This window comes from Epinephelus moara, chromosome 8, assembly GCF_006386435.1.
Source record: "Epinephelus moara isolate mb chromosome 8, YSFRI_EMoa_1.0, whole genome shotgun sequence".
NCBI lineage: Eukaryota > Metazoa > Chordata > Actinopteri > Perciformes > Serranidae > Epinephelus > Epinephelus moara.
This window is the reverse complement of record NC_065513.1, coordinates 10406323-10432135: the sequence shown is the minus strand read 5'-3', so window position 1 is coordinate 10432135 and position 25813 is coordinate 10406323. Positions and strand designations below refer to the sequence as shown.

The 25813-nt window shown below is 42.1% G+C and overlaps 2 protein-coding genes across 6 annotated transcripts; one reads left to right on the top strand and one right to left on the bottom strand.

Annotated features, from left to right (window-relative positions):
* The first annotated feature begins 6892 nt into the window (after nt 1-6892).
* pgam5 (PGAM family member 5, serine/threonine protein phosphatase, mitochondrial) lies at nt 6893-11338 on the top strand. Of its 4 annotated transcripts, none has more exons than XM_050052257.1 (6): nt 6893-7419; nt 7937-8121; nt 8391-8516; nt 9127-9215; nt 10285-10415; nt 10796-11338. In XM_050052257.1, the coding sequence occupies exons 1-6, from the start codon at nt 7190-7192 to the stop codon at nt 10944-10946; spliced, it is 912 nt and encodes a 303-aa protein (XP_049908214.1). In that variant the 5' UTR covers nt 6893-7189; the 3' UTR covers nt 10947-11338. The 4 variants fall into 4 exon arrangements, with proteins under 4 accessions (XP_049908214.1, XP_049908213.1, XP_049908212.1 ...); XM_050052256.1 differs by having other exon boundaries at nt 10282-10415; XM_050052255.1 differs by having other exon boundaries at nt 8391-8518; nt 9123-9215.
* Nucleotides 11339-12751: 1413 nt separating this feature from the next.
* On the bottom strand, nt 12752-25709 carry ankle2 (ankyrin repeat and LEM domain containing 2). Of its 2 annotated transcripts, none has more exons than XM_050052251.1 (13): nt 25607-25709; nt 22624-23130; nt 20829-21023; nt 20222-20406; nt 19343-19531; nt 19122-19244; nt 18659-18722; nt 17042-17217; nt 16837-16943; nt 16153-16343; nt 15032-15902; nt 14613-14744; nt 12752-13442 (listed from the first exon to the last, which is right to left on the bottom strand). In XM_050052251.1, the coding sequence occupies exons 2-13, from the start codon at nt 23117-23119 to the stop codon at nt 13232-13234; spliced, it is 2940 nt and encodes a 979-aa protein (XP_049908208.1). In that variant the 5' UTR covers nt 23120-23130; nt 25607-25709; the 3' UTR covers nt 12752-13231. The 2 variants fall into 2 exon arrangements, with proteins under 2 accessions (XP_049908208.1, XP_049908209.1); XM_050052252.1 differs by lacking the exon at nt 25607-25709 and adding an exon at nt 23917-24046.
* Between the last annotated feature and the right edge of the window lie 104 nt (nt 25710-25813).

Below are 25813 nucleotides of genomic sequence, written 5' to 3'. Positions count from 1 at the left end.
GAGGGAAATAAAGATATCAAGAGGAAAGTGTGTATGATACCTGCTCAATGAGGACCAGACACACTTCATGGAGTTAGGTCTTCAGAATCTCTGAGTGGTGTTGTGCCAGAGCTCGAATGATTTTAAGGCTGTCATTTTCCTTCATCCTGTATGTTTAAATGAAAAGAAAGATTAACTGCTAAAGGTTACAGTTGACAACATTCACTGGCTCCTCACAGAAGTTCAATGGAATAGCTTCTGGCAGGGTGTATAGATGTGAAACTGACAGATTTCATTTCAAACTAACTAGTTGCAACATGACTGACATAAAATCGAACACTGGTTTAGCAGGTACCACAGACTGCTCTCCAGTGTCAGTGTCTTAACAGTCGTCAGAGGAGAGAAGCTTGAAGCAGGCAGACAGGCTCTCCACAGGGTTGGATAATGGCTGCAGTGCCACCTTTTTGACCTTTCTGTCATTGGGAGTGTGAGGGCTGCAGACTCTGGCTGTGTTCTTGCCTGGTAAACACCAAAATACCCACTACTAACTTACCTGTCTTCTCTTTCAAAACATTTTTCTTACTGTAGGTACTATGATTTTGTACACAAAACTATAAGAAACCCACGAGTAGGGTTCAAATACCCCACTAAAACGTACCTGTTCCAATAGAATCTTTTGCAGAACGTAGGAACGTAGGAAGGATATCAGCTTCAGTACATCTCAGATAAAACAGCCAATCAAATTTCCAATAGTATCACTTTAAACTAAATTTGCATTGCATTTTCTTTTAGGTCTTCGAAAGGGAACTCCAACATGTGTTATCCCCACCAACAGTGCTTCTATACCCCAAATTTTGGAACCTAGTTTCCCTCGATGATGATGGACACATCAGCAGGGGTGAAGCCTTCATGTATTGCAGTTCCATGCAGGACAAAGATCTTCAGGACATGCTCAGTCAGGGGTGCAGATCCGATGTCAGGATTGGGGGGGACACAAAAGTGATTTTTTTTTTTGCCCGTATGCAACTCATACCATGCCACCATAAATCACGACTTCGTAGAAGTCATATCATTCAAAAAGTACTGCACAGGGAATCATTTATTGTGCTTACCTTTCTTGTTTATTTGTCCTAAACAGCCAACAGCGCGTATCACTGCTTACTTAACTGTTATATTAGTAAATCATAATTTTAAGGGTCTCGGGCATGTAATGTCTACTCATGTTCTTATCTTTCGCCTCCCTCCAACCCTCCCAGATCCCCAATTCTTCTCACCATCTTCCTTTTCTCCCAGTGTATGGGACTACTTTATGCATGATTAATTGATATGGATGAATATCAAAATATGAAGCCCTAACCAAGTTGTGTAAACTAACTGATCATGTTTTTACAATGCCAGTTATGCTGGTAAACAGTTCTCAAAAAAAAACACAGTTCTAAGAACACAATAAACACAACACAAGCTGACCCAACAAAATCTGATTAATTTACATAAATTTATATAAAATCATTCCTTGTTTGTTTTCATCCGTCATTTTCCAGGACTCCCTGGAAGAAGAGATCCTGTATCTGTATAACTCTTATCTGTATCTGGACAACTCCTGGATAAAATAAAGGATAAATAATTTTACAACTTGACAATTAATTCATATCCATTCATTTATATAGTCATGTTTTATAGTAAAAAAAAAAGTCCTTATAACAACCTATCTATGTTGCCCTTTTTTATCATCAATCTGACCAGTAGACTCAACAAAATCATGAAAAATATTCAATTCAATTCAATTCAAATAGTTTATTTCAAACCAATCAGATGAAACAAATACCAACCAACAACAAACAAAAACACCAAACAGAACAACCACCTTGGTTTGAAATGGGGATGGAAGAAGCAGAGCTGATCTATTTCCAACCCCAGTTGTCACAAATTTCATCAACATCATCAACAAGTAGACTCAACAACATCATGAATTCATATCCATTCATTATACAATCATGTGAGTATTGACCACTGAGTATGTGAGTCTGATCACTACACTCACAAACTATCATAACTAGGCAAATGAGCCAAAGGTGTGTTTGCGAGTTTCACTACCAGCAATAAATTGCTGACAGAGATTTGGTCTATCTAGCTCATCAACCTTGTCTCTGTGTACATGACACACGACAACACTGTTCAGTCGTTCCTGAGACATGGTGGCTCTAAGCCAGGTTTTAAGCCTTCTCAGGGCGCTAAAACTCCTCTCTGCTTCACAGGAAGATGCTGGCACTACCAATAAAAGTCTAACCAGAGCCTCCATTTGTTCAAACAGTCCCTGCACCTCTACAGGCAGTTCCCTGAGTACCTCTGCTGCTTCCTTACTGCAGCTGAACTCATATTTACTCTTAAATAAAGGCAACTCAACAGCAAGAGCACCTCTTTTCAGCTCAGGGTACTGGTCTACCACATCATCCACCTGCCCAGTGAGGAGCATATTCTCCAGTTTCTGCAGATCCTTAAAACTCTCCTGATCAAAGCGTTCAGCAAATTGAGCATCCACAGTATCTAAGACCTTGAAGAACTCCACACGGTAGTAGTCAACTGCTTCACCAGGAAAGCGTCTGGCATTTGGCACCTCAATGGGTTGTATCTGTGCAGACTCAACCACTGCAGCATTTGCCTTTTCAAAAAGGGTCACATAGTGTTGGTCATTTCGTTTCTCCCGGAAAAAGGAGCGGACACAGTCGACCGCTGCCAGCATACCAGAGACAGTCTGGGTTCTCCTCTGCAGGGATTTGTTGAGGCATTCAAGCTCTCCTACCACAGCAGAAGTGAGTGTAAGACCCAAGACTGTTTTGCCCTTTCTAAAATGTTCTGCTAAGCCGCTGGCACTGGCTGCAGATTTGGATGTACTACCAGCCATTTTATCCAAGCTGCAGAGAACTCTCTCATACTGAGTAAGCACAGCCTTGATGGCTGTGTCCCGGACAGTCCACCTGGTTGGGCACAGCGGTTTCAAGGTTGTCATTTGCCCAGGCTGGTTGTCTGTTGTTGCGATGTCTGCAAACATGGCCTTGAATTTCCCTGACTGACCAAAAAGCACACCTAGCTGGTGGACCCAAAAAAGTGAGTCCCAGATCAGTGGGGAGGCTGAGCAGGCAGCCTGTGTAAAAAGATTAGAACAGTGTGCCCCACAGTGGACATACAGTGCTAGTGGCTGCTGTCTTCTCAGAATAGCCTGCGCACCAGAGTATTTGCCTGCCATGTTGGCTGCCCCATCATAGCCTTGCCACCGCAAACCAGCCATCGGTAGGTTGAGCCTCACCAAAACATCAGTGGCCATGTCAGCAATGGCCTGACCAGTCGTCTCAGACACCACATAAAGTCCAATAAACTCTTCATGTGGCACTAGGTCATGATCGACATAGCGGAGGCAGATAGACTCCTGCTCTGCACCAGATATATCTTGTGTACCGTCTACAATTATAGAAAACTGCAGAATGGGAAGAGACCTGATGGTGTTTGCTATGTCACGAATGACAGTGTTTGCCATTACATTCAGTATCTCATTCTGTGCATGACAGCTGGTGTAATTAGTGGTGCGGGTCAGCCACTTTTTCAGCACAGGATCATCTTCTGACCTCAGCTTCAACAGTTGTTCGAGATTCCCACTGCCAGATTTACCTCTCAAGGCTTGACCCTGTCTTGCCAGGTACTGAACAGAGCTGACGATTCTCAGGAGGCTATGCCTGGCCTCCTCCTGCTGTTTAGCCCATGAGCTGGATAGCTGGACACTGACAGGGTTAGAGTCATGTGCACTTACTGTTCCTGCGTGACAATGAGAGTAGGTTTTTTGGTGAGCTGCAAATTTCTCTAAAGCCTTCTTCCAGTTGCGGAAGCCTTCAGTTACAAAAGCAGCGTCCACTTTTTTGCCAAAAGAGGACCTGTTGTCAGTAAACACTTTGTTACAATAAAAGCACAAGACCCCTTTGACCTGCGGATTGTAGTGTAGCCAGGTGTACTCTTGAAACCATTTTTCTTGAAAAGATAAAACCCTCTTTGACAACTTTTGTGTTTCTATGTGTTTTGGGTGTGGCTGATAAGGTTTTGTGCCACCTTCTACCCCTGTACTGCATCTGGGCTCTGGCCTGGTCTGGTTGTTCCCTGGCACTGGTCTCTCCCTGGGTCTGCAGCTTGAATCTGAACTCTGAGCCTGACACTCCACCACGCCGCTCTCCCTGATGTCCTCTTCTGCCTCTCGCCCTGACTGAGAACATTCTGCCTAAAGAAATAAAATAAATACCAACTTCATTTCTAGAGGACATCTACTTTTTCCCTCTTCACATTTTTTTAACTCAAAATGACAGGGCTTCTCTTACTATAACTGTGAAACCTTACCGGAGACTCCCTCTCTACATCCTGTCGACTGCTGCAGCTTGAACCTGAACTCTGTGCTTGACACTCCACCACGTCGCTCTCCCTGATGTCCTCTTCTGCCTCTCAATTCAAAATACATAATCATCATACTATGAAACCTTACTTGAGACTCCCTTTCCCCATCATCTTGTCTGGTAATGTTATTTAAGCTGCTCACCACCTCTTCAGCTGTCTTCCTAACTTTCCTTGGCCCAAGAAAGAAATCTCTTATGTCCCCTCTCCTTTTTTCTGCCATGCTTTGGGAAACAGCGACCTGGACCACACATACAAACAGGACAGACACTGGTTAATTATGGAATGATTCACAAACAGGACAGACACTGGTTAATTATGGAATGATTCAAAATACTTCAACTTAACTTCACAGTAATATAGCTAGCTAATATAAACAAACACCTGATCAATGTGCACTAGCAAGCAGGCAAGCCATCTAGCTAGTGCATGTAGAAGTATTAGGGCTAGTGCTAACAAGCAACCAACTTCATCTAGCTAGCTAGCTAGCAACCACTAGCTGGAAAATAGTACTAGCTAGCTAGCTAGTGCTGCTAAACTAGCTTCTAGCGAAGTTACTTCACTACAGGTGGCAAACAGAGTCTGATTACGTTTTTAAATAATTTATGGGCACACTACTGTTCTAGTATTAGTATTCTACTTTCGATCAAAATTACTCACAGAAAGGCATCTGCTTCTGCAGCAAATTACCAGAGCCTCAGGCTGCAGCCACTTTCAAGAGCTGAAAGAAAGATTGAGAGGGTCGTTTTTTTTTAAGCCTGCTGATGTCATCAGCTGTGTAAGAAACTACCCATTAATTTGCATTGTAGTGGAGGAGACCAGAGATGGAATTTGGAGTCAGAAATATATTTGTCAAACATTATTTGTTCCACCATTTCAATCATTTCTTTTTAGATGTGAATCTAAAATGTGAAGAATGGGAAGTCTGAAAATACATTTGTTCAATTTTGAATAATTTAGGGTATTTTTATTGGGGGGGACAATTCATGTTTTTCAGAAATTGGGGGGGACATGTCCCCGCCGTCCCGTCCCCCGGGATCTGCACCCATGTGCTCAGTAAAGTCTCATTTGACCTGTCTTTGCTAAAATCCTGCCAAAACATGTGAATCAGTGCTCAGTTGCAATAAACTGTACATGTTTTCTTTAAAGGAAGACTTTTTAAAGAAAGGCTCTAAATGAGCGTCTGTGTATCAGTACGTCATGCCAAGTCATTTTGAATTTTATTTTGCACAAGCCTCCATGGAGCACAGCAAATATGTTGATTTATTGATAGATTGAGAATCATATTTAACTAACAACTATAAAAACCATCAATTTACAAACCCTCATACAACTTGTACAGTCTCCATGTCTCATTTATTCAGTCTTAATGCTTGGTACCTCCCAAACACATGCATTTTTGCCAAAAAAAACCTTCAGACTGTACTCTGGCTTTGAAGAGAGCATTGATAAGTTTCAATTTCAGTTCACCTGGATCATACTGCATGAGTTGAATGATGCTTTGAAATTTTTTTATGCTGTTGTTAAATATGGTCCAAAATCCACTATCAAAGTATCAGTATGTTGAGTGTCCTCCACGGAGCTATGTGACAAAAACAAAGTTTTCTTGATGAATTCAAGGTAACACAGCATGACTTATTGCTTTTCAAATGATCAAGTAACACATTAAATAAAAGTGAGACAAATTTTGAAGTAAAAGCACTAAAATATTAATTTGTTGTAGGATTTAAACATATAATCAAGGTAATAAAAAATTAAATGTTATTTTAGAATGGCTTGTTCACTGAATATCTTGTACTTTACTTGCCCTGGGGTGTGCTGCCAAATGTATGCTGATGATACGATGTTACAGTATGTGTTCTATGCTGTTGTCCTTTTCCGTCTACTGTAGATCTGCCCAGGGGTACTGCATTGCCTAACGAGGTGCACTGCACCTGGCATGAAGGAGGTGCTTAAGACAGTCTGTGCCAGCAGCAGGAGAGAAGCCTCTGGTGTGGGGACTGCTGGTCCTGCTGCCTCTCAGACTAGAATTTTTTGTGTTGTTTGCAGGGCTTGTTAATAAATCCAGTGGGTTAGATTGTTTTAAAGGTGTTTTATGTGGTTGCTTTGGGTCAGTGGAGGAGTTTTCTTCACCCCCTGGGGCTGCCCAAGGGTGGGGTGTCAAAGCATCTAGCAAGGCCACTTGTTAGATGCTCTGGCTTTCATGCTGTATCGCAGTGGCTTTAGTCTGCTCATAAGAAACTGGTAGGCAACAGCACTCACAAAAGACTGGAGTCAAAATCTATGTAACACATGGCCAAACAAAATGTCAGACGCGTTTCGGCAAAAGACTTTTTGATACACTGAAGAAGGCTTAGGCCGAAACGCGTCTGTCATTTTGTCTTTTGATTCTCTCATTTCTGTTGGGGGTAATGAGTAAACTGTAGGAGTTAACTCACTCCAGAAGATGGCAGTATTGCAACACTGAGGATGACAGCTACTGTAAAATATCCACGAAGAAGAAAGGTCGGGCCACCGTAATGTTTTAAGGAAACTGCTCAGATTAGCTTGCTGTCTCGTTATGTGCCGACAGTATTTTTAGTTTCTAGCTAAGAAGCGCCGCCCGGTACAGAAAGCGTATTTTGTTTTTCTCTTTCTGGAGTTGGAATTAACTGTCAAACGCCAATAAGCGGAAGAAAATCACAGGTTTGTGAGGAGGGATAGCGTTACAGCCTGGTAACGGTAAACCAGATAAGCTGAGCTAATTAGCTAGCCACAGTTTTCTTCTTCAGCGGCTCACAGGATGTCTTACAGGAAAACTTTAAAACTTATTTGTGGGTTCGCCGGAGGCTCTGCCGTCGTAGTGTTGGCGGCTGCCGCCGCTGACTCCCGCGGATACTTCGGTGAGCAGCGCGGAGAGGTGGCCGGTCGGTGGTCCAGATACACGGCTCTTCAAGCTGCGCAGCCGGCGTGGACACCTGCCAGCCACACACCAACCCCGAGTGGACACGCCTGGGACTTCAACTGGGATAAGTACGTGTTTCTACACGATCTATACCTCGACTGTTTTGACAGTTTGAGGGTAGATAGTGGAGTTACTCCCTCCATTTTACCCTTCCGTTTCTGTATGAATTGAACGCCACGCCATATCTCTATCGAATATACTTCAATTTAATAACGGGTATCCACTACTGTGGAATTTGGTTTGATAATGGTGAAAGTACATATTGGACTGAATTTTAATATCTTGCTAAAGTGAATTGAGGTTTTGGGTTTGTACCGAATATAAGGATGGACCTTAAGCATTTGTGAGATGTCATGATCCTTATTCCTCGAGCTACTATGTTGCCCCCGGACCAGTCAGCTAGAAACAGCTACTTTTTAAAATAGTGTTTGGCCTGGGTTTTCTTCAAAGCGAAATACATGAAAGTATCATATAATCATCAGTTTAAATCACAGTTATGGTAACCCAGATTTCCATCCCTCAGGTTAATCATGTCAGACAAAGCCACATCTAATCTCAAGATCACCTGGTCTTATCTCTGTCTAGGAGAGACCCATCTGCACTGACGAATGGGAAGAAGAAAGAAAAGAAAGAAGAAAACGCAACTGAAGACCCCAGCTCTGAGCAGGACAACGGCAAACCAAAAGCAACACGCAACATTCTCCTCATCAGACACTCTCAGTACAACCTAAGCGGGATCAGTGACAAGGAGAGGACCCTCACTCCATTAGGTCCTTATGTCCCCTTTAGTGACCTTGAAAGTTGTGAAGTGCTAGAGTAATTGCAGTCAGCAGAGGATCACAAGTACACATTGATGCTTGGCACTATCTTCAGTGTTTGCTGATCAGTCTCTGATAATGTAACAGGATGCATGTACTGTACCACCATGACAGCAACAACAATCTCTGCTTGCATACTCGCTGTCCTACCCAAATGTTCCCTGACTGTTTCTTGACAGACCAACTTTGTGTTAAAACTACTGTTGTGTCTCAATTTCCAGGTCGTGAGCAGGCTGAGTTCACGGGCAAACGGTTGGCAGAGTTGGGGCTGAAGTATGATGTTCTGATTCACTCCAGCATGGCCAGGGCCACAGAGACGGCAAATATCATCAGCAAACACCTCTCAGGTAGTTGATAGATGCCGGACCTGTCTCCCATTGAAAATGTGTCATGCATAATCAGGCAGAAATGGAAAAGAAATTCACTTTCACAACTTCAGCAAATAGTGTCCTCAGTTCCCAAACACTTACTGAGTGTTGTTAAAAGAAAAGGTGATGTAACACAGTGGTAAACATGCCCCTGTCCCAATTGTCTTTGAACTTGTTGCAGGCATGAAATTACCAATGAGTGTAAGTTTGTCAGTTTGAATATTAAATATCTTTTCTTTGTACTGTATTCAATTGAATATCGGTCGGAAAAGGAATTGAAGATCTTTGCATTCTATTTTCATTCATGTGTCACACAGCGACCCAACTTTTTCGAACTGGGCAAGTGGGTTTGTACAAAAATTATTCACCATTTAATTTTGGCCAGCAGTATGCCATTTCAGCAGGTCTGTGTTTGACCCCTTATATGTAAATACGTGATTCTGGCTATTCATATCCTGTTTATCATTGTTGTATCCTGTTATTTTCCTGTTTAGCAACCACAGCACAACTTACAGCTGGTGCAGAAATGCTGAACACCTCACAAGTATATTAACATTCTTCCTTGCCTCTTAATGTCATACGGGTCTAGGAGTGGAGCTGGTGAGCTGTGACCTGCTGAGAGAGGGTGCACCTATTGAGCCAGTTCCACCTGTCACCCACTGGAAGCCCGACGCTGTGGTGAGAGAAGCTACACCCTCTCTACCTTCAGAGCGGGCTGTAGGCCTTATTTTCTGTATTGGCATATCCTTGTTTAGGTAAATTTTTGCTGCCCTTACATGTCTGTGCTGGTGTCCTGCCAAGTGCTTGTTAAGAGCTACATCTGCAAAAAAATCAGCCAATACATCAGTGCATTTCTACAGGAATGGGTCATAGGAAAAGTTAAATTCCAAAATGCCAATGTTTAAGGAGTCGAGCAGCTGAGGAACAATCTTTTTATCATAGTATTCTCATTTAAGTGGACAATTTGCCATTGTTACATAATCAGTTGCTAAATAACTTGTTTGTTAACGGTATTTTATTATTGATTTACTTAAAGGTTCAGTGTGTAGGACATAGGGGACATATTGCCTGAAGGGAATACAATGACATTTTTCCACCTGAGAAAAAAAGAGTTGTTGTGTTTTTGTTAACCTAGAATGAGCTGTTAAATCTACATCAGGTTTGTTTCAGTGGTTAAATCCCCTGGTTTGTTTGTTTTGGAGAGGAGGAGACCTCTGCCGACAGTTTGGCTCATGGTAACCCCCTGAATTTCTGTATCAGACATAAGGTGAGCACACGTTAGCAGGTGCTTGTCTATCAGCCTGTCTGCAATGTGCCAAACAGTGAAAGAGAAACTGATTTGTAACATGAAACTGCTTTATTTAGTGTGTTTAATGGCTTGAGACGACCTGGAAAAGTTTCAACTGGTTGCAGTCTGCATTCCTTACTGCTAGATACCAATAAATTTTCCCCTAAATCTTACACACTGTTCCTGTAAGGTTCGGTTTACCTAATTACAGAAACTTATCCCAATGATATGGAGCCATGCAGGTAGATTTTGGTTTTCTTCCTGTAAACATCTTAAGTTTTAGCCTTTAGTAGAAGCAACGTTTTCCATTTAGTTGGCCTCATTTTGGAATGAAACTCCTCATACATTCCCCACAATGCACAGCAGCGTCATGCATTGACTCTGTAGTGACTGAGGGTTCAGACAGAACCCTTTCATGTGACAAAGGTGGCTTTCAACCTCTCTACCGTCCTCCAGCAGTACCACGAAGATGGAGCTCGCATTGAGGCAGCCTTTCGCCGCTACATCCACCGGGCTGACCCCAAGCAGAAGGAGGACAGCTACGAGATCATCGTGTGTCATGCCAATGTCATCCGTTATTTTGTCTGCAGGTTTGTGACGCCGGCGGTCTCGGTGGGCGCGGCTCAGCTGAGGCCAGAGTGTTGGTCCTCTTGCTTCGCTAACCATTGTGTTAAAAAATTATGCTGCAATTGTTGTTTCATAAGATTTATTTTGATTGAATATGTGCTTCACTTGTGTCATTGCGCTCTTAATGGAATTGTTAAAAGAAAATTCCTGTTTAATATAAATATTTTAGCCATGTGCATTTCTTCATTTAAAGGGACATTGAATACATCTAGTTAGGGTGAGACAAGGGTTAGATATCCTCCAAATGACTACTTACAGGACACACACAAATGATTTAATAAATAAGTGCCGTGTAAATACAGCAGCTGCAGTACTCAGATGCTCCTGTCTTTTGTTCTTCAAGGGCTCTGCAGTTTCCTCCAGAGGGCTGGTTACGTATGGGCTTGAACAACGGCAGCATCACGTGGCTCACCATCCGCCCTAGCGGCAGGGTGGCTCTTAGAACTCTGGGAGACGCAGGATTCATGCCCCCGGACAAACTAACACGGACCTGACGGGCCCAACACACGGCAGGTGTCTGGGACTCTGATGCCCAGACGGTTGGTTGCAGGGTCAAAGCTCAGTTTTCTCCTTAAGTGTCTTGAAAATTACTTTTAATGTTATTATTTTGTAATTGAACTCCCATGATGTATTAAGAGACTCTGTGGTTGTGATTACTTCCGTGCCATAGAACGCCAGCAGGAGTGATCAACAGCTGTTCCTGAATGTACCTGAGGATTTCTACAGAAGTGACTGATTTTTAAACCAAAATGGAGGTTGCATTTGTATAGCTGTTGTAAATGCAGATTATGCTCTTAGCTTTACATCTGTCCTTGCAGGATGCTAAAGTGTGAGGATTACTGTGTTGTATGGTGAAGTTGTAGTAAATAAAATAATGAATGCCTCAGTTCAAGTCACATTTCTTTCCTGAAATACTTCCAACAAAAGCACATAGACACTTTGGCAGTAAAGTAGGAGGGATGTTTTATTGATTAGTTGAAAGCAAATGAGGTCTAGACATACAGAAAGAATTCACCATGTTTAATGTTAATTTTTTTTAATAAAGCACAGAATGCTAAAAGCACAAGAAGCATGTTTTAAGTTTTTTAGGTGCATTTTTGCAAAGTTCCACATTCATAAACATTCAGAGACCAGAATTAGATCTGATGTCACCTGAGAGCACAACGATGACAAAACAATCTTCTCAGTGAAGTAGTTTGTGCTCTCCAGATAAAGGTTTAGTTCACAAAAAAATGTACATTCAGAACACTTGTTCCTCTCAACCAAAGTAGAGTGGCAATCTGAATATTTAAAATGATTGGCTTGTTTGTCCTAGACGTAGCTGATAAGCCCTCACACAGCAATGAATTAATCCCTAAGTTACAAATAATTTGGATACAGCAGGTTTTCAGTACATTCACATTCCATCATTTGACTTACATGTTTTGGAGAACTGCAAAAAACCTGCCACGTGTATGTGAATTGCTGTAAGCCAATTTAAACCATCAGAGATTCATGACATAACTTTGGGCGTTAAAGCTATACTAAGCGCTAGTTTTGAAATAAACACTGAATCAAACTATATTTTGTGATGTGAAAAGGGTAACGTACTGCCGATCCCACTGGGAATTGACATCCAGAGGCTCTCAGCTAATCTGTTGGGTTCTTTGTAAGCATAAAGCAGATTTTTGTTAACATAAGCTAATAAATACATCAGGATTCTGCTGCTGTTGAGTTAGTTTTGTTGTCTTTCTGCCCCCTAGCGGTTAATCGCTTAGTACAGCTTAAAGGTGGTCTCAGACTAGGTAATTTTAAGGTTTAGCCCAGAGACTGATCTGAAATTACACTTTACTGATGGGTGTGTTTTGTCATTCAAACTCACACTGTGGGAGATGCTTATGGAAGAAAGATTTTTCAGAGAAAAAAATAAAATAAAAAAATTCTAAGGCCGCCGGTAGTGGCAGAAAGGAAAAGTCAAGACATGTCCAGGAACCACCAAGAAAAGATGAAAATGTATGCATTTATTTAGGAACAAAATAAAAACATGGAAGATCTCAATCGAATCAGTTTTTCCCATGTTTGCCATAATCATCTGTGACTGACGCAGCCAATGAGGTCGCCATTTTCCAGATATTACACGTATGAGCTAGAGAGTGTGTCCAAACTGACAGAGAGCTGGTCCATCACTTCAGAAAATTAAGGCAATTCCTGAACTGAGGAAAACATAGGAAATGGCAGTCGGTTTTAACACCATTAATAAAAACATTTAATTTTTGTGCTACTGACCAACATACAAAAAATAACTTTTAAAATATTGACATTTTACTTTTTTTAAGAACATCCCTCAGTGACAGGATCCTGTTGAGGATTCCACACTAAGGTTTTAGTGATGAACTAACTTTGGGGAGTGCGGCTCACGATATTCAAAAAAGTTGACTCAGGCTATGATACAGGTGCTTCACACTTGCCACAAATAACATTACCGTCAATTCAACATGGTCCACACCCATACAGTACATAAATTAGCAAGGTTTCTTTTTTTTCCTTTTTAAAGTCTTGAGTGTACATCACAACCCAACGTGATGAGAATTCCTGTATTACATAGGAGTAGTACCATACGTCATTAATACAAATCTTCCAGACACTTGTGCATATTTCTGTTAGGTATGTGGTTTCTGAGCTCTGGTGTAGCCACCTTGGTGCAGCTGGGTTTGTAGAGAAAAAGGGGGAGGGCGGGGTTAGGGCTTGGAGAGGGTATGGCCGTAGTGGTGGGAAGGGGGGGGGGGGTGTGGGCGGGCAGTTAGATTGGTGGCTCGTTCAAGTGCTTGAGGCGGATGCGCTGGATGTAGCTAGCATTGGCAGGGCTGTAACGGCTGGGGCTGAAGTCTGGCGAGGCGGCGTGCCGGGCGGGACTGAAGCGACCGGTGGGAGACATCAGGCCGCTGACCGGGGACCCGGGAGTCTGATGCTGCATCCTGAGTCGTGGTTTTACCACCGCAGGGCTGGGCCAGCTGGATGACACAAATCAACACCAGTCAGTGGCTGCTTTTATCAGTTTGCTCCTTTGCTAATAATACTGAAAGGTTTAATTACAGAATAACCACAACCTTGCTGCATGGGGTTGTTAAGCAACACCAGGGACTGAACAATTACTGCACCTGGTGCTGAGATTTATGCACTCTGCCCTCTGTTAGTAAAAAATGCCCACGCTGAAACACCACACACATTTCTATGCCATATGACTGAAACTTTTTTTGTCACATTGTGTCACCTTTCACACATGAAACAGATTCTTCTTCTACCCCTTTTGACAGTGTGCAGGAATATTTTTTTACTAAGAGATGGAACAGCTGATTTCATCTACACACACCTGAAACTCCACCTAAAGAGCACAAGACGTCATAATTGTTTTGTCTTTTCAGATTTATCGTCTGGAACAGAACACTCCACCCCCTGGCATTTCCCCTCACTACTAATTCCCAAAAATGTCTTGTGACTGTAATCGTACAACGTGTCCACTGCAAAAGCTGTGAAGCCCTCTCTGCACCAGACCTCTGTGCTAAATTTCTGCTGTACCAACCATGCCTACTCCTCATTTGTCAAAATGTGATTTTCATTTTTGTCAATTTGAGGACTGTTAGCGCTGTCTTTTCATAGACGAATCAAATATTGGGCTGTCAACATCGTCCACCTGTTTTACTAGGACATTTACTAGGACGACTGTATGAACAACCTCAGAGGAGCCAGACTGTAAAAATTGGCCTTTATGTTCCCTAATTTCTTCAGTCTGGTTTTGCAGGGACAACTTTGAAGTTTGAATAATATTTCAATGCTTTTGATTATATAATGACCCATTAATATTTAAGAGACATGACAGGTGTGCCTATACCATACGGTATATTTAACATGCCAGTTTCTGGACTATTCACACCTAAATCTAGTCAATGAAATCATGGTCTGAGAGAGGCCATACAATTCTTTGACAAAATGACCCCTGAAATCAAACTGTTTCCCAACACAATAAATATTTATTACAGTATTTAGCCTGTAATCTGATAATCTGATTTAACTAGCCACTGAGACCAAAAACCTCACTTTTGAGGCCCAGGCAGAATCATCAACACACTGTAAAATCAGAAGACAAATAATACGCATTGCAATCAAATGCCGTGCTCACTAACCTCTGCATATCAGACGTGGAGTACGACTTCATTGTGCTCTTCCACTTGTGAATGCTGGGAAATTTTTGGGGATCGACGTCTAAGCCTTCTATTGCTGAAAAGACCTCTCTGTCCAACTTGGTTGGTAAATCCCTGTAAGAACACAGACGATTAAACCACTCTACTATTATCATGTATTTTGTCATTGTACCTTAAAAGTTAGGGATCACTAAACATTTGTAACTGGCTGCCTGGAATAAGAGACTATAGTGCCCCAAAACTATTAGACAGGATTCGCTACTTATTTCTAATTAGAATATCAAGTCCAAAATCATCTTGTTAAACATTATCAAGGACATTTTATTATTTGAGTAGATATAAATTCCTTCAACATTTAACACAGCACCGTTGCCCTCTGCAGAGAAACTTAAGTGACTCACCCGTCAATAAAAAGTCCTCTTCTAATGTGCGGTGGGGTCCTGGGTAGGAACTCATTGGAGTTATCTAAGGACTTATAAGAGGACCCAGAAGATCCTGAGCTGCTCAGGTCCCTCCCCCCATGGTCCCATGACTTGGACCTAGCACAGAAGTTGCGTCCCCCTGATGCTGACCCCCCAGTCCTGCCCAGCACCTCCAGACTCTCCTCTGCTTCAAAGTACTCCTCTGAGCTGCCACTGCTGCGCCTCTCCTCTGTTTCTCCTCCCTCTGTTTTCCAGCCTGGCCCCTCCATGCCCTCACCGTCCTGACTGCCGTGACTAAGAGACAGGCGGTTCAGCCCGCAGCTGAGGTCTGTGGCTGAGGAGGAGCTGTAGGAGTCCCGGACTTCCCTGTGCCGGCTCCCGCCACTGCTCCTCCGCTCTCTGCAGCTGGTGGGGCTGTCCAGCGGCTCTTGCAGCGACATGCGCTCAAACTCCACCATGAGGTTGGAGATGGGCGACAGCAGGCAGGAGGAGGACGGGGAGGTGCGAGGAGTCACCTTGTCTCCATTGTGAGTCCTATCTCTGGAGGAGGAGCACACCCCATTTTTGCAGACGACGCCAGGCGACAGGAGGCCGTCATCGCAGCAGCACAGCAGGTCCTGCTCGGCCGCCGTCTCGATCAGGTCGGCTCCGCGGTGGTGCAGTGCGATGGGCAGGATGTGGAACTCACGGCCACCCACTGCTCCCTTTAGGCAGTCCTTGGATGCAGCAGAGGATGTGATGCTGGTGAGTGCTGCGTTCTGCCGGTTTTTCATCTCCTCCAGGCTGATGTCATCACCCTCGTCCAGGAAGGCACCAACAGAGATGGAGTTGCAGAACTTTTTGGGCTTGCCTGCAATGGGGAATGATGAATGAACAAAGCAGCCTTAGAAGTATTCATTATTACAGTGTAATTCTATCATATAATTCTTCGAGGGAGGCGATTATGCAGCTTTGCAAAATCCTTTCCATTTCCATCGTCTCATATGAGAGGCTGTATCTGAGAACAGTGATAACACTACAATGCCAATTAACAGATTCGATCAGAGAGGATGATTTGCAACGTGTGCAGCACATTTCTTGTTTCAGCATTTTAAAGGTACCTGGAGAGGGGGTTTTGAACCTGTTGCTGGTCTCATTCTCCCCAGCCTCTTCATGAACCCGTGGGCTGAAATCCCTCTTGCTGAGGTACTCGTCCAGCTTGCGGAGCCCCTCAGTAGAAGACAGATCCACAAAACTGTCCAGAAAGTCCCAGTACTCAGCCCATGGGTGGCCCATCTCATGAGCCAGGTCTCTGTAGATAATGGATGGCTTATCATTTAGTTTATTACACGTACAAACGTTCTAACGACAAATTCAGGAGCTTCTGAGCCAGTTCAAGTACTAATGTGATGCTTCCAAGCCAAGGTCTACATACAATTTGCAGTTTGTGTTGCTGTTGAATTGTACTGCGCAACACAGACAGGTGTTTCTGTTATTCTGTCCACCCCATTTACATCAATCCAGGTTGACTAAAATGTACATGAGAGACAGAGTGATGGTGACATTTAACAAAGGATGAACCACCTTAAACCCAGGGTGTGTAGAACATGGTCCAACACGTCTATAATCCCCGAAGGCGTGTTTATTCTGCTAGTGCAAAAGTATTTCCTCTGGTGTATAGTCTTTATGCAGCATGGTCGATAGCAATGATCCCAGAAGTATCATCCTTCAACAGTCTCAGAATATCTTTGAGAATAATGCATAAAGTTATAAAGACAACATAGACAGTAAGGTTTTGGACATACCTGCCCACTCTCTCTGCCCCACGGTCAGGATCAGACTTAAGAATGTGGTGGAACAGCTCCGCCTTGTCTCTGGGTGGCGTCTTCCAGGACCGTCGAAAATCATCCGCCTACAGGAGAGGACGATATGTGCTGGTCACTAAATGTTTTTAATGATGCGGTGATGGACTTGAGTAAATACAGATATGTAAACAGGTGAAGAACTTGCTTTAGAAGGGCTCAGCGGGCCAGCAAAGGCCGTGACAGTCATCACGGGATCCATGGGGCTTCTAGTATGCCGCTGGATCAGCGAGAGACTCTCCGAGGATTCAGGTGACCACAGATCACCAATGATGGGCTGAGAGGTGTTGTCTGTTGCCCTCAGCAAAGGGATAAAGCAGCGGTCTGTGAGTCAAAAGACAATTTAATGTTTAACATAACATATTCGATGGACATGACGGTTATTCACAGCAACACAGTACAATGGCTGCATGTATCTATCAATCAATCAAATTCAGTGTGCTGTCAAACATTTGTTGCATATGGTGCTGTCAGTCTGTGCACAGGACAGTGGGTGATGATATACATAGTTTTTTCTGTTTTTTCAATTTTTTTAGATTAATCCACATTATTTTTTTCACACTGAATGAAAACATGCAATTAGAGAAGAGAGAAAGAGATTAAAGAGATCTGCAATACAAAATTGTTAGTCATTTATTCAACAGTACCCACAGCTAGGGCTGAGGCATATGGAGAAAATCAAATATCACCATATTTTTTACTTAATACCTCAATCTTGATATTGTGATGATCTTGTAGGGTTGACTATCTGTGCTTTCACAGTATTTGCCCAGTGAGATTTTTGTTTAATAATTATCAGTAATGTGGATATTATCACTAAGTGGGTAAAGACAAATAATGGAACATCTGGAGCAGTCTGGTTGGTTGTGAAAATTACTTAACTTACTAACACGTTTCCATATTGATGTATATTGATATTTTGCCATGCCCTACCCACAGCCAGTCAGTTATTTCCAATGCAGATTACCATCTAATTGTCATTTGTGTGTTCATTAAATTAATATAAAGTAATGAAATGAAAAGCTTCGCTATTTGTTGAATTTATTTGATTTGAAATAGAGTACATCCGCTTCACAACGGGCACATTACCACGTGACTTGGCATGATCAACCCACTCAACGAGAGTGGCTTCAACCACAGGTGCTTTCCCCGTCCGCATTTGTTTTCTGTTTCTGTCACTAGCAGCCATAAGCTTTGAGGACAGAATTTTTTTGATAGAAAGAAATTACTTTCTTTTTCCCTGGCCTAAATTAGCCAGCTGGAAGAAGACAAGTTACCACAAGGCAATATATTATGGGAGTTAAAAAAAAATAAAAATAGTTACCATATTTTTAAATTGCTTTTCCATATGTTGTCATGCATGAAAACCCCCAAATTAACACTGTAAGCAGACTACTTGATTACTATAAACAAATTATTTAAACAACATCTGTATAGTAGTGAGTCTGTCCCAAGCTTTTTGATCCATATAAGCAGTTAATCACTGTGACTGTGATCACTACGGGCGGTTTCCACTGTATTAGCCAACATGGTTAACACCATAACAAACAAAACAGATAAAAAGAAAAAAAAGAAAAAAGAAAGAAAAATCAGCACTGACACACAACCAAATTCAAAGCATAGGATGTAACATGCTGCTTCTATTAAATCAGGCCTCTGTCTGTGTGACGGTACACTACTATAGATGCTACTTGCCTGTGTCTTTCAGGAAGCAGGCGAGACTAGAAACAAAAAGTGGGTTTTTAAGAAATGTGTGTGTCCTTACCCTCCAAATAGTCACTTATCTTCTGCCTCACTTCTTGGGTTTTATTTTTTCTGCTACAAATAAGCTGTGGAAAAGAAGAAAAACAACAATTGGGGATATAGTGTATGTACAGCTGGCAACATACAACTGTTGCTGGATTAGCTGGGGAAAGAATTTGCTCATGCTCATCTAATTTTAGCCTTCAATGTGCAGTGAGTGATTGTTGCCAAAAGATTTAAAAAGCAAGCTTAAAGGTCACGGCTTCAAAACCTGAGTGAGCATAACTGTAACTCCCTCAGCAACTACTGCCAGCATACCAGTATTCAGCAGCACCGTGCGAGGCTGAGTAGGTGCTAGACAGCTCCCATATGAGCATTTTCTGTGTAATAACCCCCAGCAACGACAACCCAGGCTCTGCTGAAGGTTCTATTACTCAGTGTGCATGTTTCTAAATTCAATAGGGGTTAAAAATAAAACTCCTTACATCACAAGGCTTCTGGCCATCCTTGTTCTTACAGTTCTTATCGCTGTCAGGATGCGAGCACAGGACATTGACCACTTCTGGGCACCCAAACTTGCAGGCAAAGTGAAGTGGTGTTTCGAAGCCCTGGAACACAGAGACAAACAATATCAACACAGCAAATTAACTTCTCTTTGAAAGAATCTAATCAAATCTGGTTCAGCTAGTATGGTAAAAGAACTTACAGCCTTATCTGGAGTATTGAGGTAAAGATCTACAATGTAGCGGATACGTTTCTGCAGCATAGCTTCCTGGTCGTCTGGGTACATGAGGCGCATGAACTCTGGGTTTTCCAAGGTGTCCAGGAGCAGCTGGGCGATTCCTGCCTGGTTCTCCTTGGCTGCCACATGCATGACGTTGTACCGGCAGCCCTCCTAACCAGACAAAACAGTGGAACAACTGTATGGATCAGGACGTAATCCTCTTTAATCTCCTGTCAACAGGAAAGGATGCTTAATTTTGTCGAAAAGCAGCCTTACCTGACCTTAACTTCACCTGCCGAAGTTAGCGATTTATCACACATTTATTTTATAATGGCAATAGTTGGTATTTATAATAAAGTAGCATCAAAATTGCAGGTTTAAGATACTAACTTCCAAGACTGATTTACTTATTTAAGAAAAAATATACAGTACAAGAGCAACTGTGACGTTTCCCAATTTTCCCCCAAGAATCAATGAAGTAATCCTGATTTCTGAATGTATTTTTAAACTAATATGCAAGACTCATTATACACACACACACACATACGCCGGGTCGTATTAAGTCTTCATCTTAGCGACTGCAAGCTTCACAAAGGCATTAGCTGAAAGGTTGGCACTGATGTGGAAAAGACATTTATGCATCAACAAATGAAAATGTTCCCAGTAAGGCTATGCATCTCTATTAATAGCAAAGACTTTCCACAGAGTTTGAAAACCACAACAGCACTACTACGACAAGCTCAAACAACACTGACTCTAAATTATGATTGCAGGTTTTATTTATGCTCAGTTTAGCAAACTGGTTCAGACGGTTAGGATAACTACACAATCAAAGACTTTAACAAGAAATTATGTCCTCACCTGCACAATAGTGGGATTATCCCCTGAGCCGATGAGATAGCGTGGGTTGCTCCAGACCAGCTCGCTAAAGGCCACCTCATCGCCCTTCTCCACAGCTTTCCTCAGTTTGGCGGTCAGGTCCTGGGTGCGTGGGCTCTTGAAACTGTTGGCCCGCTCCCGGTTGATGGTATCAACCTCCATGTTTTCTGGTTTGAGAGGGAGAAGAAAGTGAAGGATGGGCGCTGCTGTCACAAACTCAAAATACTGTTCAAGGCTGGTGTGCCTGGAGCATCTGTTTCAGATATTATCGACCTGTCAAAACTAGGAGGATTGATGGATCCGACAACCATTACATTGACATTTTAAAAACTACTATGATTAGCTCAAAGAGGGCACTTAGATTAAATGCAGCAAAAAGCGGGAAAAAAGAAAAGGGGAAAAAAAAAAAAACACCAAAAGAAAAGTTGGTGCTGTCATGTTAGAATTTTTTAAATTGTATGCCCTCAGATTTTCCCCATGGTGTTGAAAATGGTATCAAATATAGATATTTTTCAAGATCTTGTACTGAAGTTAGAAACTCCAGCATTTCGACAACGTCATTAGGGTCTCACACATTGCATCTACTTACCTTTACTAATGACCAGGCCTGGTTTGACAGGAGACACACAGGGTGTAGATTTGTTGGGAGAGGGAAAATAGTCACAGATCCCCTTAGCAAACTTCTCAGCATCCTCGCGGTTGGGAAAGGCTTTGAAGCGGGCTCCCTTCATCATCTTAACAGCTTGAAGGGCATCTTTCTTATCAGTGTATACATGTGCTCTCTCTGCAGATAAAAGAAAAAAAATGCTAAGAATCAGCTTTTTGACCATTTTCAATTTTTCTACATGACCTGGATTTCTTGTTTCATTTATTACTGTTTGTTAATGAGGCTCACTAACTGGTGATTGAATGATTTTTTTGCATTCTCTTCCTTTCTGTCCAGTCAGCCTGTAAAGTATATGTTGATGAGGGTCTACAAAGTGCCACAGCTGTTGCAGCTGTAATAAAAGGCCGCCCTGACAAGTTAACATTACCAGCATTGATTTTTTTGGTAGCTCAAGATTAATTTAAATCAATACTCTACTCCATCTATTCAGACATTCCTGCTGCCTTGCTGCTCACCACCAAGCAAGTAACGTTTTCATCCAAAAAAACAAATGTGGATGTCACACTACAGCAGCAGCAAGTGTTCCTAAACAAACAAACTAAACAAATACAGAAACTGGAAACACAGTAAATAACAAATACACAAACACGGAACATGATAAACTTTTAAAGTGGACTTTAGCCTTGAGTCAGTATAAAGCCAAAGGGTCTAGGGCTTAACTGTCTCCCTCAATGTTCTGCAACTGTCCCAAATGTTACTTTCAACTGTCCCGGCCTTAACAACCAATGTCCCAAGATGCCCCCCAAGTCTTACACACGGAACCTTTAACTTGAACATCTAACAATAATCTGATATATAATCCATGAAGCATAAACATAATAATTTAATCTGTAATCTCTCTACTGTCCCAGAATTATCTCAGGCTATCTATCTTTATGTCCAAGGTGCTGTTTTATTATCCCTGGTGCAATGAGACATCCTAAATTTCAAGCTCTGGTTGAACCTATCAAAGAAAATAGAGCTCACAAAAGTTGTGTTTTTTTTTAAAACTGAAACAATAAGAAACACTTAAGAATTGATACATTTAGGCAAAATTGTTGGTATTTTTACTTACACTTTTTATTTTAAGTGAATCTATATATTCATCATGTATGTTACCATCCCGTAATTACACCAGATGGAATCAACAAAGTATTTGTTCTTATATATTTTTTCTGTGGTATTTATTAGTAGAGAGGTGACATGGAAAAAGGGGAAAGAGAAAATGGGAGTGACCACCCAACCAACACCGCTCCACATCTGGAATAAAACCTTCAGACATTCTTATTACAGTATATGGTATGTGTCTTAACCAAAAGGCCAGGGCATCCCAGAAAAGCATTCACCTCTATAAAAAAAGAATTAAGTGGTGTGAAAACTATCACTGTTTAAATCAAACCATGTGCCATGTGAATAACAACAACTTTCATTTGATATTGACAAATACTTCCTTAACTAGATCATTAAGTTTAGACAGATGATAAACACACTGTATACTTTCCTCTCTTAGTAATAAAGTTCTGAATGTGTGAAATGATGCTAGCTTTAAAGTACAAATGAAGTCTAGTCATGCTTTACCAGTACTTTTATCTAAAGCTCTTTTCTGCGCTTCCCTTATTCAAGACAACCTGACAAGTGATCCTGAACTGTGTGTGTAACTTTTGCAAACTCATAATATGTTGGCTGATGCTGAAATGTGTAGGACGCCACACCATGTGAAAAGCTAAGTCTCTCTTACCAGTTCTAGACAAAACATCCTCCCACTGTGGACATACTCCATAATAAAAGGTCGGGGACACTTGTGCAGACTTTGAAGGGGTTTCCGTTTTGGAGTTACTGCCTTCTGCAAAGCTGTTTGAGGCTGTCTTTACTGAGATCTCCTCTTCCTCTGGAGGGTTAAGTCCCACACCGTAGCCAAAGTCCAACTCTTCACCGGCACCCTTGGGTTTGCAGCTTGTTGCAGAAGTGGTAGGTGCAACTGCTGAGGTGGCACATGACACAGGTTTGGCATGATCGGCGGCAATGGAGGCTGCACTGCCAGAGACGCCTGCCGAAGAGCTGCTGTCCGATTCAGTGGCACTGCTATCTGGTCCGGCCAGGACTCGGGCTAACTTCCTCTCAAAGGTGGCTCGGGTGGTTGCTGTGATAGGACCGCACTTGATGTCTGCTCGGGCAAACTCCTCGCGCAGTTCTTCAGCACTAAGCCCCCTCAGCCTGCTCAGAACCGCCTCCATGCTTCAGCTCCCTACAACACAACACAAAATAGACTTCAGCAATTACGACCAGCATTTGTTGATAGATAACCACCATGTAGGGAAATGTCATACTTAGTATTAGTCTATTTTTGGTGTTTCGAAGTATCAAGAATCATATGTGAACAATCCAACAGCTTGTAGCTGCTCTAGGTGCATATTTACAATAACAGACACATCCTATTTTTACTCCAACAAGGTGCCACACATGGTAGAAACAGTCTGTATTATATTTTACAAACAAGCACACCCCTGCCCCTCAGTGTTAAGTATTATGTTGCACAAATCTATTATATATCTCATGTATAAGCTCAGCAGCTATTAAGTATTTTACAAATATAGGTCCCTATAATGCGATAAAGCAGGTGCGACTGACCCTCCACATGATACCCAACACATCACATCTGTCAGAACCCACCATACTATTGTGGAACTAGCATGTGCTAGCTAGCTTGCTAACCAACAAGTCAGATGTAGCAGCCGGGGAATGTGCCTGGCAAAGCTAGCGAGAGGTAAACTGCTCAGTTGAACATCTAGACTGATAAAGTAAAGCACACAACTTTGGGCTGGAACATTAACGATTACAAATAAATTGAAAACTGGATAAATTATAACAGTATCAATCGCTTCATTCTCATGCTGTCACGCCCAAGTATGTCATTCGAGGTGGGTTTTCAGGCTGTAACGCAACAAATTTGATACGTCTTCGTGGTGATGATGCCGATAAAAATCAAAGTGTACGTGATGACATCTATTAACAAATGTGTCCCTATACTTACCGAGGAACATTTTATTTTATATACGCGGAGCTATGGGAGACCGTTGTTAGTTTTGTACAGATAAACTGTTGGATAGACACAAAGCTGGAGACGGTCTGGAATAGTCTCATTGTTTACAACATGCTCTGCGCATGCTCAGTTTGAAGGGAGGGCGCACGCTGCATTCCAGACCTGTGGGAAAACTCAACTCCAAACGGCTTGAGGGTGACAGGGTGGCTAACATGATGTGAATTGTCACATTTCTCTTTAAAAAAAAACTAAGCAGAGATATAAGGGATAATTTGCAACCGGCATGTGACACTGCATTGATGAACGTCACCTCTAAACTCCCTCCCACACCACGACTTTTACTGTATCATGGCCATATATTTTCGGTAATAATAACATTCTTTTAAAACATGACTTGAAATTACTCGCTGGTCGTTGCAGCTGACAAATTATGCACATTTTTATGCAGTCATGCTCCATAACAAACTAGTGTTAACATTTACTGTTAAAAGCCAGAGGGGAGACCGGGAACAGTTGCAACACCGGACGGTTGCAACAGCTCTTATTTCTCTAATCCATGCACAAGTCATCGTTACATAAAAGGAGAGTGAACCAAATACACAACATTGTCACCTGTGGTCTGCTACATTGGCAAATTGATGCCTTTCCAAAAAATACAAATCTAACATATTGCAACCGTCCCCAGGGTTGGGGTCAGGTGCATCATATTCTCGTGTGTCATTTGTAATCATGTTTAAATGTTACAGGTAATTAGCAGACAGATGTAAGTTTAATGTATAAACTGGGTTGGTGCAGTACAAATAGTCTAATGCAAAAGTGTTGCAAACCTGCCCAGCCTCCCCGATGACAGCAAAAGCCAGAGTTGCCATGACAAAAAAAAAAAATTCTCACAAAACTAACGTGTATTCATTTCTGCCCTGCAATCCCATGCAAGTGTGCGCTTGTTCGCGACAGCAGAGTTTCTCAGAAAAAAATATAATATCTGGATTCATCACTGATCCACGACAAAAACAAACAAAGAAAAAGCTACTTAAAATTGTATTTTCAGGACGTCTCTTATATTTCCGTACCTCCCGGAAGGCTTGAATGTAGCATCATGCACTGCCCATAGCAGACGTGACTAATCCAAGGAAACGATAACCTAGCAAACGCAGCTCTGGGTTTTATTTCTGGTTAACAACACATTTGCCAGTTTAAAATAAATAAAAATGACGAATTGGTGGAAATAGAGTGCCGGTATAAACACCATGCTAAGGAATATTCGTGTAGGCACAATCCCAAGTGTGCAGGCCAACTTGGTCAGGCATGTAACGTTATAAAGCAAGCCGACAAGACATGACGAATATCAAGATGAACACATAAAAACGGGGGAAAAAACAATTTACCGAAATAAACCATCGTCCGTGAAAGGTGGAAGAAAATAAAATAAGACCGACGTTGGTTAGCTACACAATTTGTTACAGGAAGCAGAATTTGACAAGCATGCTAACCATCATTAGCCGCTTAGCAAGACAGGAAGCTAATCACTCAAGCCACCGGTTAGCAATAGCATACATTAGTATGTACAGTAAGAACACGGTATTTGTGTTCTTACCGGACACTTAACCTTAAACATGTACCACAGTTAACAGCAGTGCACTGCTAGGTGAAAATATTATCACTGTAATAGTGTTATGCCCACCTCCTCCTCCTCCTCTCCCCGGCTACTGTTGCTAACGTTAGGTGTCTTCTCACCGCGACGGTTTCAAAATGCAGAGAGCGAGGACCCGGTTGTGTCTAACATGGTGCCTGAACAAAATAACAACTACAACGTCAGGAAATAAGACAGAACTTGGGACCTATTTAAAAGTCTGTGTAGACAAGATATAATCAGTGAACACAAACTATA